Raw genomic sequence first — 13,980 nt, forward strand, 5'->3', positions numbered from 1 at the left:
TTTAGGGATTAAAGTAAAGATTAAACCGTTTTACTAACCCACATCATCAAACTAATGGAGATTAATATTTCAATGACTAAATCTTAATTAAAACAAAACGAAAGTGATTACAAATTAAGTATTTTGAATTGAGTGACCATAAATTTATAAAACTAAAATAAAAGTGACTAACACTGTAGTTTACCCTAAAAAATTATAACAAATGTTAATTTCTCAATATATCAAATTATGACAAATAATATTCTTTAACAGTAACGAATTGTAACAAATTTATTTAGTCATAAAAATTTATAAGAAATATTTAGTGACGAAATAAAAGTAGTGAGAACTTAAATTTTGTTGTAATATGTCTTTTTGTCACGAAAACCTCTTTTGTTCGATGTTTTAATTTAAGTTAATTATGATAAAATTTATTTTTTGTGATAAAATAAATATTTTATTTCAACAAATATTTTGTTTTTGTAAACTACATTTAGTGACGAAGTAGAAACAGTGAAAAAATAATTTTTGTTACAATATGTATTTTCGTCACAAAACCCTTTATATTTGATGTTAAAATATAAGTTAATTATCATAGAATAACCTTCTCGTCACAAACATGTTATCGATATGATTAGGGCTGCATGGTGGCCCTAATGACAGATCAAGATCAAGCAGGTCTTATGATTCATATTATTGAATCAAGAAGATAACATGAAAGATAATATTTTAATACATTTAATATTGAATACCATTAAAAGTCAAATCCACTAAACCATGGAAGATAACATTATAACAAAATAAACTCTTAACATTAATATAAGAGAATCAGTAGTCAAACAATTAATAAAATGGAAAACGAGATCAAATATCAAAAGGTCCGGTGGGATCCAATTGCTTGCACAATTCCACATAAGTGAGATAAAGCACTCGATCTTTAGCAGCCGTCTTATGATTCCTGGTATGCTTGCAAAAATACTTCAAATGCGTTAGCTTGCAGCACCCCAGCATCTTCCCCAACAGCAAGAACAGCCAATTTATCGATCTTTTCTTCGTAACAACTGGCTTGACCGGACTACCACACGTCTCGCAGCTCGGCAGATTTGGATTCGTCCATTCCGACGGTGCTCGGTCATGCAAAGAAAACCTATTTACTCTTATGAAATCCGAAATCTCTCGGAATTTCTGCAGCAAATCGTACTCGATCGTGTAAATCCGCTCACATCTCTTACATTGAACTTCACCACTAATAGTGGTTATGTTGTGGGTTAAGAGATAATCAAGTGTATGGACTGTGGCACGCTTGCTTGTGGCCCAAGGGAACGGTGGTGGTATGCTTTCGGTCCTGCCTTGTCTTGGGGTCTGAGAGGAGTTTCTTCTACGGCCCCGAGGGGGGCGTGAATGGCTCACGGTCTCTCGAGAAAACACATTGCTGTTGTTCGGGTTAACTCCAGTTGGGGTATGAGCTTCGAGACTCGAGTAAATTGGTAACGGTGGTGGTTGCGGGATCGGGATCATCGATGGTAAAACCGAATCCTGTGGCAATGGTGGTGACGGTTGTGGTAATTGAAGGATTTGTTGCTCTGATGACGATGACGGCAATAGAGGTGACGTAGGTCCTATTGATAATCTTAGGGTTAGCAAACTTTCAGTGTCTTCGTCGCCATTAGTATTATAACTTTGGAAAGAAGAAGAGTTCATGTTATCCATGTCAAAATGAAGAGAAGAAATATGAGAATTTTTAGCTTGAGAGAGTGAAAAGAACGTAGAAGAAGACAGTTAAAGAGATGTTCTTAAGGGACTTATGTAATCCTTTTTAAAACTAAAGAGTCTTAATAAAATTGAAACTCTAAACTGAAATTCAAAAAGAAAGGAATATGTCCCTAAACAAAATTATCTCTGTAATATAAAAAGAGAATTTAAAGGAGTTTTTATGGGGATTCATATTATTCTATTTGAATTCTTTTAAAAAGGTAAATATACATGCAATGTTAGTTTGGATATCGTATAACTAAATATTTGATTTTTTAAAATCTTATTTTAAGTTTTACCAACTTTCAAATTTTATATATTCTATACCAAATTTTAAAGGAATCTTATTTTTCTATTCTCGTTCTTACAGTTTTCGATTCAGATTAATCAATTAATAAATCGAATACCGATAATTATAGAAAAAATCTCATATTTGACGAGATTAAAATTTTATCATTAATGTACTAAATAATAATATCAACGTACAACTGTTTTATCTCTTCCAATTGAATCACTAATATACGACAATAGACTACTATGTATCATTACATTATATTAAACTAATAAAATAACAATAAAGTGAAACGTTATATTACAATTGCCAAACTTTATTATCCGATAAAAGAAATATAAATCTAATGTTCAAAAAAATTAACTCTAATTTTTAATTAAAAAACTTAAGATATATATATTAAAAAAACTATGATGCTATAAAAAAATGAGTTATCAGAAAATGGTTTAACATGCTTAATATTTTTTCATCTTTCCTTGTTACTTTCATAATAGTATTGTCTGAATTGAACTATGTTAATCGATTAAATCAATAGTGTATAATAAAAAAAATAAAATTACTTAAAAAATTAATCTGTCAAAAAAATTAAAATTAAGGAAAAACTTTCCTTACCAAGCAGAAAATTTAATCTAAACCGAAAATAAAAGACTTCCTTGTTAAACTGAAAATTTAATCTACACGTTAATATACTAATATAAGACATATGTTTTATTGAACAACGTTCGAAATTTGAACCTTAACGTTATAGGTAGAATAAATCATGTTGAAAAAGCCTCTCATAATGAAATTTTATTATAATCTATCCAAATTAATAATAACTCAATAGTAATAATTATAAAAAAAAATCTATAAAAAAATTTCTATCAAAAATCAAATGGTACTATATCGGGACATAATTGTTTGCATAGTCCAATGTAAGCAAGATAAAGAAGTCGAACCTTTGCTCCCGTCATATGATTCTTCGTGTGCTGGCAAAAGTACTTCAGCTATGAAAGTCTGCAGCACCCCAGCTTTTGTCCCAACAGCAAAAACAGCCAATTGATATCCCTTTTCTTTACGATAATCGGTCTCAGAACGCTCCCACAAGCCTGACAATTATCAAGCCCCGGATGCATCCAACAATCCGGTGCTCGATCATTCATCGTTGTCATGTTAGCCAACACGAAATCTTTAATCTCATTGAACTTTTCTACCATGTTGCATTCAATCGTGTATCTTTCTTGGCACCCTTTGCAATAAACTTCACCACTAATGGTATACATGTTTTGAGATAAAAGATAGTCAAGGTTGTGAACCGTGGCCCGTCGTGTTGTAGCCCATGGATATGGTGCACCTATGGTTTCGCTTTTCCCTGGTTTGAGTTTCCGAATCCGATTTCTTCGTGATCGGCTTTGATAACGAATAGGGTCGGCCAACACCGTCATCAGGTTAGTGTTATGGATATGGGAAGGGCTACATGGTGGCCCTAATGAAAGATCGAGATCAAGTAGCTCTTGATGATGTTCTCCTTCACCACTAGAGGTATGGGAAATCAAGCGTTCTCTTGAGTTAAGGTTGCTTGGAGAAGAAGAAACTTGATCTTGGGAATCCATAGAAGCTAAAAGGTTGAAATATGGAAGCTGAGGGTTTTCTTGCACTGAGGAAGAAGAAGAGAAAAAAGAAGACGAAAGAGAAAGCTCTAAGTTTTGGGTCCATATGAAAAAAAAAGTTGAAAGAGGAGTTGACGGGAGTAAATCGAAAAGCAAATAACCTAAGGCAACATATATATATAGTATAATATGTATATGTTTGTGTGAAAAATATACAAATTAGGGCACTCCAACTTGAACATCCAAATTCAGATTGTCTATGTGATAGTCTTGTCTTACTATTTCAGTTTAACTGGAATTCAAATTCAAAACTATTTTTTATATAAAAAAAGTATGTAAAATATGTTTATATATTCGGACTTTTAACATCAACTCGTAAGATAAGATAAAGTTTAAAGTAGTTTTAAACTTCTGCTACGTACGAGACGTGTTAGTTTGTAATAAATCTTATAATATATAAATATAAGCAATATATAGATAATTTAAATATTGAAAATAAATATGAAAAAATAATTATATATTTTTAAATAGATAAAAATAATTATAATTAAAATAAATCAGATACAAATAATAAAATTAATATAACACAAAATTGATATTTATGAATCATAATATTTTTTATTTGTTACCTATAATGATTAAATAGTATACCGATGTTTAAATTATTAATGTTATCTAATGAAAGAACACGTATAAAAATATTAACAAAACTCCTAAATAATAAATTTTGAACCACGTAAGAATGTAATACGACAAACCATCATAGTCTCTTTTAGTTTTTTCACGTCTTTCTTTTAACCGGAATTACTAAAAAAATGTCAAACATTAATTTTTATACCCTAAACCCCCTTTGTCAACCCTATTTTTTAGTTTAACAATAAAAATTAATAAAAATGCGTGTATATTAAAATTAGAATCCTGATAGATCATTTTAAATTAATACTTTTTGAAAAATTAAAATATTTTTACTTTTTTTAAAAAAATATGTTTTTGAAAACAGAATAAATAAAACAACTTCGAGAGTAAATTCTTATACTCAACTCGAATTAATGTGAGTATCTGCATTTTTTTTAAACAAAATTGGATTTCATTATTAAGACAACATGGGAAGAACAAAAAGTTAATTCATGCACAAACTCTCGGCCTACAAAACCTGATTCAAATGCAAACATTTATTGTATTTGATTTTTCCTACTAAGATAATTTATAATTGTGTTGGATTGGTTGATTCTGAATGTTCAACTAATTCGAATTGTGTATTACAGAGATAAAGACGACATTTCCAACTCAATTTACTTCATTCGCAATCGTCAGGATTCGAACTCCTAACCTTACTTAAGGGATCTATTGTCTCATCTCACTAAATCAACTTGTTGTTGGTATGTAGGCGTGTTTATTATTTCTAGCATGTGATCGACTCATAATTGTTTTTAGGTTAACTATAAGATTGATCATTTATATTTGTGTTTTGTCTATTATTTCACTGATTTCAAAAAACATAATATGGCGGGTGTCGTTTTGCACTTCAAAATAAATTCTTTATTCTCAAATAAATAAATAAGGAAATTTAACGTAATATAGAAGGAGAGTCGAACCCACAGAGACTAAGGAGATAGACAAAATTCTATCTTTTGACTCTCGACCTTTAGGCGTGAAAAAGAAAGAAATAAATGAGGTATTGCGGTTGAAGAATAAAAACAAGAAAATTTGATTTTAAGAAAATAGAGAAAGATAGAATCTTAAGAATTCAATGGATTAAATTAGTTTAAGCATTCACTTTGACTCACATTCTTCGAATCATCAAAATAGATTTAATATTAGAGATTCACGTTGATTATTTTATTTATAAAAAATATTTACGACTAACTTATATACCGAATATCCGAAAACAGCTCTTAAATCTCAAATTTAAAAATTAATCATATCAACATTAATTTTTATAAATCAAGAACCACTAAACGGATAAAACCCGACTAAGATAGTGGTTTTCATACGAAAGTGTTACTTGCGTCCAGCTTGATAAAAGTCTTGTCAAGGGGTTGCATGTTAAAATAAAAAACAATATGTTTTAGAGCAGGGTGTCACGTCAAAACAGTATGCCCTTCCCATTGTTTTTCCACCAGCGAAAAAAACACCCATTTAATTATTATTTTTATATTATTTAGACTTTATTTTTTGATTTAATATTTTTTTTTTTTGTAAGAATGCGCGTCCCTTATGCTTTACACCACGTGAGGTAAGGTGTGTTCATACAACGCGTCTTGTTAAATGTGTAAAAAATTCGAGTGTTATTTTTGTAAATATTTTTACAATAGTGTCTAACATGTAATTAATTTCTATTAGGGTGATATTTGTATAAAAAACCAACTTTATCTATTTATTATTTATGTGATATTATTTTAACAACAATTAATAATATTTATTAACTTTTAAAATTAATTGTTTAAAAATATAAAAATAGTAAAATAAACTTTTAATTACAATTGAGAGATCAAATGAATTATTATTTATTTTTTAAAAATAAATAAAAAAGAATGAAATGTGAATAAAATTCAATAAAAGAATGTAAAGCTAAAAAATATCACATCTTTATTTAAAATATTCTTTCTAATATTAATTTTAAAAACTATAAAATAAATATTAAAATTTAATTTTATTAAAAATGAATAAACATTATTAACTTTTGTTAAAAAATAGTAATTAATGAATAATAATTCATTTGATTCCTCAATTGTAATTAATAGTTTATTTTTATATTTTTAAACAATTAATTTTGAAATACTCTATTCTCAAGACCTAAAGTCAAGTTTATGATTGTTAAACAGTCGTAGGTGTGGAAAGCTACATGAATCGAATGAAAATTCGATCGTACAAAGTCAATAACTCAAAATTGTTTAATTGCTGTCTAAATATAAACTCAATTGTACCACGAATAAACATTCGATCAAAGAGTTGATCTTTTCTGCTCAATCTTCACAAAAACTGTTTTGTCTCATCATTTTCTCCCGCGTATGAGCTCATTTCTTTTTCAATTCTTTTCTGTTGAATGTAGTTGCCCACATGCATACAGAAAAATCAAAAGTAGAGCGACTTTTATTGCAAAAGTCAATTGTAATTAAAAGTTTATTTTAATATTTTTTATATTTTTAAACAATTAATTTTAAAAGTCAATAATTTTTTAAAAATATATGAAATTTATAATTTTTTAAATTATAAAATATTTATTATTATCATCATCATTTTGTAAAATAAATAATAGGTATAAAACTTTTATAAAATTATTCATATTTTAAAATATTTACCCTCAAAGTTTTCATATATTATATTATATGTATTGTGTAATTTCATTCAAAAATCAGAATTTGTCGTGTTATAAAATAATTTGTAAAAGAATATTTAAAGATTTTAATGTAGAAATTTTTTTTCACACACAAAAATAAATAAATAAATAAAGTTAATGTTTTACACAAATATCACCCTAATAGTAATTATTTACATGTTAGGCACCGTTTTAAAAATATTTACACAAATAGCACTCAGATTTTTTACACGTTTCACAAGGCGCGTTGCAGGGGGCGCACCATACCCACGTGGCACCATATCAGCATAAGGCGCGGTGTAGGGGACACGCCTTCCTGCAAAGGGTGTTAGATCAAGAAATAAAGTCTAAACAGTGCCTGATAGGGAAATAATGATTAATTGGGTGATTTTTCGGGAAAATCGCCTTTTCCACCTAGGATTATACACCTATATTTCCAATGACTAGGCGGTCTAATATAAATTAGGGTAAAGTATAGTAATTGTCACTAAACTTTTCTAAATCTTGTATTTAGGTCCCCTAACTTTTAAAACTTGCAATACAATCCTCCAACATTTAGTTCGTTTGCAATATGGTCACTGAACCTTTTAGGCGCTTGTATTTATATCCCCAACTTTTAAAACATGCAACACATTCCTCAATTTCATTCTAAACCCTAAATTCCAAAATAATTCAATTATATTTTAAACCTCAAATTCTAAAATACTTTAATTTAAGGTTTAAAATATAATTGAAATATTTTGGAACTTGGGGTTTAAACTATAATTGAAGTGTTTTGGAATTTTGAACATGAATTTGCTATTTGACAATATTTACTTTAATATAAATTTGAGGTTTATTGCATGCACATCCAACGGGTGCCGCACTTTGAACATGAAAAGTGCACCTATCACGTTTATTGCATAAACTGTTGAAGTAAAAGTAACAAAGTCAATTTGTCTTGTTTGTAGCTGTCGCACTTTTGTATGACAATCCAATAGGTTTGGATGGAACTTGAGCATGCACATCCGACGGCTGCGAAAATAGTAAAGAATTTTAGTTCATAGGACTACAACATATAGTCAAGCAATAACTAAAATAAACCAAGAATATCAATTAATAACTCATTCAAAATGAGGACTTAATAAATAAAGGGAAAGAGGTTCTGTCATTGTAACTCCAAAAGCTAAGACGTCAAATGGGTTGTTTAAGATAGACAATAGATGCCAAATACAATATTACCAGTTTCAAGTGCATTAATGGCCTACCCTTTTAACATATAATTGCTTCTAATGATCCATGTTTAATGTTCCTCAATAGCCAAACATGATTATAATCTAAAGTAGATAGTGGAACTAAAATCATAGGACCCCATAATTCTTGTAAATTCATGGCATGCCAGCAATAAAAGATATTGTAAAACATAGATGACACTGCAACAAACATATATATGATAGAAATGAAGGTACAGATGTACAATGACCGAGCAACATATCAAGTAGATGCTCCAAATATACTACCCTGTCATGATGACTTTCGAGTTGCGTGCATGCAGAATTGTCTTCTAAAGCTATAATTCAATACAGATTCAACTGTAAAATTTCCAAAACATGTAAAAAAATCCAATTCGTTCACGATATATCAGTCTCATATTCAATATGAACTTATTAAAAAGAATACGAGCTCACAGGACGTCGAAAACCACAGGTCGAATCAATATAATTCCTAGTAAACTAATACCAACAGTCTCTCGGATTGAGCATGGCGATTTCATTATGTCGATACTCACAACCAATTCCCTGATTTAAAGAAAAACCAAACAAGAAGATCAAAAACAATTTAGCCTAGGACCCTCTTTCACTTCTATTCTGATGGACTGAATATCTTTCATAAGGAGTACTAAAAGTTTTAGTTAAGAAGAAAGAAAGAAAATTAGATGGTTTTGGTTCAAAACCAACACTGAATATCCAGATCATTGACATGCATTTCTAAAAACATAAAATTTCAACTAAAAACATACAATGCGAGCTGAAAATGGGAAAGTGTGAAAGAGGAAAAGCTTATTTCCGGATAGCCCAAAAGAGGAAATAAATACCTTCTTGCAAGTGATGGGAGAGGCTAAGAAATAAACGCAATCGGTGTTGTGTTTCAACAATTCTTCCTCCATTTTTTCTTTGTAAATAAAAAGCTAAAAGACAGAGAACTGCTTGGGTTTACAATTTTTCATGGAGGAAAACTAAAGAACAAAAACCAAACGAGAGTGCATGTGAGCTAAAGAAACTGAGAGGTGAATGCGCTGTTTGAGATTTCATTATATTTTATCATATGTTGGAAAATCTTTAACCACAAGAATTAAACGAAGAAATTAGTATATGACATTTATACAAAATAATTCCAGTTTTGTTGGTGACTTTCAACAATGATACTTAGTCAATCTTAGTAGTATTTGTCAACTCTGTATTTCTAACCCCATTTGTTCTCACAAGAATTTCATCAAATATCTATGCTTCACCTGAGATGACTTGTATCTAACATTACACCTTGAATCATTGATGGTCCCGATAGTCCCTTGGTCGGGTTTTCTCTCAATGGACCCTTATTCAAGTCAACACCTCCACATAATTCAAAATTATATTAGAATTTCCCAAGCATCCCCGACTGAAAAGTTACGCTAAAAATGAGAAGAGAGAAGCGAAAAAGAAAATTTGAGATCGAAAAGGAATTTGGGGTTTAGAATGAAATTGAGAACTGTGTTACATGTTTTAAAAGTTGGGGGACCTAAATGCAAGCGCTTGAAAAGTTCAGTGACCACGTTGCAAATGTACTAACGGCAGTGTAACGGTGTCAAACGACCGGTTACGTCAGGTACCATATTGCAAACGGACTAAATGTTGGAAGACTATATTACAAGTTTTAAAAGTTGGGGGATCTAAATACAAATATCAGAAAAGTTCAGTGACCATTACTATACTTTACCCTATAAATTATGGAGTTAATTGTCCTAATTTCATAGTCTGGTGAAACTTAGTTAATAAGTTTGTATTAGGTACCGCTGGTTTTAAAGGTGCTCCTCATACTTCACCTGGTCTGTCAGTGTCATCTTTACCTAATAATAATTTGTTTAGTCCTGATCCCTCTATATCTCATCAGTTCTCCCCCATATTTCGTTCTACATCACAATATCATCTTCCATATTCACCAATTCTTTCTGCTTTATCACCTCATCACTTACTATCATCTTCATCCGCTTTATCACCATCTTCATCTACTTCCATTTCATCTCATACTCGATCATCTCCATTTTCATCTACTTCCATTCTATCTCATACTTGATCATCCCTATCTTCATCTTCTAATTCATCCATCTCTCCATCTCCCTCGGTTCCTTTGGTTCCGAATGCTCACCCTATGATCACGAGAGGAAAAGCTGGTATCTATAAGCCTAAAGTTTATTTGGTAGAAGGACCAACTGAGCCATTTAGTGTTTATGAAGCCTTACAATATCCGGCTTGGAAGGAGGCTGTTCGCGCTGAGTTTTATGTTCTTATAAAAATAACACTTGGGAATTACAAGTTTTGGTACATTCACGAAAGGTTGTTGGTTGTAAGTGGTTAGTCAAGGTTAAAAGAAAACTGGATGGGTTTGCTGAATGGTTTAAGGCTCGTTTGGTTGCGAATGGCTACTTGCAGGTGGTGGGTTATGATTTCAAAGAGACCTTTAGTCCTGTTGTGTACGGGCTGCCACATAAGGATTGTCCTGGCTGCTTCTTTTCTTCAAGGGTGGATTATTCGACAGATAGACAACAATAATGTGTTCTTAAACAGTGATATGTCGGAAGAGATTTTTACGTGTCAACCGCCCTATTTGTACAACAGGGTACAAATGAGGATAAACGTGAATGCCGTCTAAAAAAGCAATTTATGACCTTTGACAAGCCCCTAGAGCTTGGTATGACACTTTGAAGAAAGCTTTTACATTAAAGCTTCATTTTTTCATCTCCAAGGCTGATTCATCCTTGTTCACTAGAAATAGTGTGTTGGAAATAAAACACTCACACAAACAACTTTTATTGAAACTCAAACAAATATTACAAGAGCACTCTCACTCAAAACTAAGAACTACAACTCACTCTTATAATACTTTTCTTCTTCACTCACTTAGAAGCTCTTAATTTTTCTTGATGCTTAAAACTAAAATGGGGAGGGGTATTTATACTACTCAAGAACAATCCTACACCACACAATTAAACTAATTTAAACCATTACAAAATCAACAAATACCTAACTCTCACCTAACAAAATTGATGTAAACAATGACATCAATTTAGTTTGGGTTTGGGTTTAGGCTCCCATAATGGATCAAGTTTATGATCCAACACCCCCCTTAAACTTGATCTTGTGACCCCTAGTAAGTTCGTTAATCTTATGAAGTCTTCACTTTTCAGTGGCTTGGTAAAAATATCGGCAACTTGATCTTGTGACTTCACGTATTCAACTTCCACATTGTTTCTTGCAACACACTCCCTTATATAGTGGTAGCGAATGTCGATGTGATTGCTTCGATCATGGAATATTGTATTCTTTGATAAGGCAATGGCTGATTTGTTATCGACACAAACCTTGGTATGCTCTTCTTGTATCAAACCTATCTTCTTCAATAGATTTCTAAGCCAAATTGTATGACAAACACATGAGGTGGCAGCAACATATTCCTCTTCACAAGTGGACAATATGACAATCGATTGTTTCTTTGACATCCATGTGAACGTAATATCTCCCATGAAAAATACGAATCCAGTAGTGCTCATTCGATTATCTATGTCTCCACCCCAATCACTGTCACTATATCCAACAAGCTTGTAATCATTAGAAACTGAATATAACAAGCCAAAGTCAATTGTACCTTTCAGATAATGAAGAATTCTCTTTGCGGCTTTAAAATGGGTGGTTGTTGGAGATTCTATGTAGCGACTAACCAATCCAACTGCGTGAAGAATATCGAGTCTCGTGCAAGTTAGATAGCGTAGACTTCCTATCAAACTTTTGAAGAATGTTGGATCTACACTTTCGCCTTCTTCATGTTTGGTCATCTTGATCCCGTATTCTGCCAGTGTGCTTATTGGCTTACAGTTCTCCATCTTGAACTTCTTCAGTATCACATTTGCATAGCTTTCCTGTGAAATGAAAATTCCATCATTTATTTGCTTAAATTCAATGCCAAGGTAGTACGCCATGAGCCCCATGTTTTTCATCTCAAAATCTTTCATCGTCACATCCTTAAATTCATTAAACATGCTTGGGTTATTTTCGGTGAAGATCAAATCGTCCACGTAGAGGCACACGATCAAAATATCTTCATATTTGATCTTGATATATAGAGCATGCTCGTAGGGACATTTGTTGAAGCCATTCTCTTGGAAGTACTTGTCGATTTGGCTATTCCATGCTCTTGGTGTTTGTTTTAGCCCATAAAGAGCCTTCTTCAACTTCAACACATTATCTTCGTGCCCTTTGACTTCATAGCCTGATGGTTGCTGAATGTAAACTTCTTCTTCAAGAAATCCATTTAGGAAGACAGACTTTACATCCATCTGTTGTATCTTCCACTTGTTTTGAGCTGCCAAAGAAATGATTAGTCTGATAGTCTCCAATCGAGCAACAGGAGCAAATACCTCATCATAGTCAATTCAATCCTTTTGACTATAGCCTTTAGCAACTAGCCTCGCCTTGTGCCTTTAAATCTCTCCTTTGGCGTTTTGTTTTATTTTGTACACCATTTGACATCTATCGCCTTATGTCCCTTGGGAAGTGAGGTAAGTTCTCATGTGTCATTCTTCTCGATGGCCTTGATTTCTTCATCCATTGCTTCTCTCCATATCTTTTCTTGTACCGCTTCTTGAAAGCTCACTGGTTCACAATTGACAAACAAACAAAATAATGTAAGATTATCTTGTTGTTCAGTTACCTCATAGAGATCTCTAAGGCTTCTTATGCTTTGCACAACTCTTTCACATTGACTCCCACTTGACGATGATGAAGGTGATGCGTCTCCTTGAGTGGTTGATGTTGGTGAAGTGGGTGGAGTTGCAAGCTCTTGTTGAGATTCATCTAGTTGTTCTCTCATTGTCTGCTCATATTCTTCAAACTGAGGAAATAAATTGAATTCATCTGTATGAGAGTTAAAATCTCATTCTCCTTCTTCGTTGAAGACCACATTTCGACTAATCACAAACTTCTTATTGTTTGGATTGTACAACTTGTAGCCATTCGAATTAACATCATAGCCGATGAAGATAAAACTCTCGCTTTTATCATCAAGCTTCGTTCTTCTCTCGTCGGGTACGTGAACATGGGCTATACTTCCAAAGGTTCTCAAGTGGGAAACGCCAGGCTTTCTACCACTCCATGCTTCTTGTGGTATCTTTCCCCATACACTTCTTGTTGGAGATCAGTTTGTTAAGTAGACTGCACACGCTACTGCTTCTGCCCAAAATTCCTTGGGTAGTTTCTTGCTTTTGAGCATGCTTCGTGCCATGTTGAGGATTGTTCTGTTCTTTCTTTCTGCCACACCATTTTTCTGGGGGGATCTAGGAACTGTCATTGGTCGAAGAATTCCATTTGCTTCACATAACTCTTGAAACTCCCTGAAAGTAAATTCTCCACCTCGATCGGATCTCATGGCTTTGATCTTTTTACCGCTTTCTCTCTCCACTGCTGCTTTGAACTTCTTGAAGACTTCAAAAACTTTTGACTTCTGTTTCAAGAAATATATCCATGTTTTTCTTGAAAAATCATCAATGAAGAGAAGAAAATAGTTACTGTTATCGAGAGAGCTTGGCTTGATCGGTCCACACACATTGGTATGGATGAGCTCAAGTGACTTCTTGGCTCTTGTCTCTGACTCCTTTGTAAAGCTTTTCCTGAATTGTTTCCCTACTAGACACCCTTCACAAAGCTGGTCAGGATGGTTGATGCGAGGTAGTCCCTTCACCATCTCCTTCTTAGATAACAACTCTAGACCTCCAAAATTGAGATGCCCAAATCGAAGATGCCAAAGCCATGATGCATCTT

The 13,980-nt window shown here is 32.4% G+C and overlaps 1 protein-coding gene across 1 annotated transcript; it reads right to left on the reverse strand.

Moving 5' to 3' along the window:
- Positions 1 to 834: 834 nt before the first annotated feature.
- LOC120203858 lies at positions 835 to 1,689 on the reverse strand. The gene has a single exon (XM_039204018.1). It carries the CDS (start codon positions 1,687 to 1,689, stop codon positions 844 to 846), a length of 846 nt encoding a protein of 281 aa, XP_039059949.1. The 3' UTR covers positions 835 to 843.
- Between the last annotated feature and the right edge of the window lie 12,291 nt (positions 1,690 to 13,980).

The sequence above is a fragment of the Hibiscus syriacus genome, unplaced genomic scaffold, assembly GCF_006381635.1.
Source record: "Hibiscus syriacus cultivar Baekdansim isolate YM2019G1 unplaced genomic scaffold, ASM638163v2 tig00010374_pilon, whole genome shotgun sequence".
Classification (NCBI taxonomy): Eukaryota; Viridiplantae; Streptophyta; class Magnoliopsida; order Malvales; family Malvaceae; genus Hibiscus; species Hibiscus syriacus.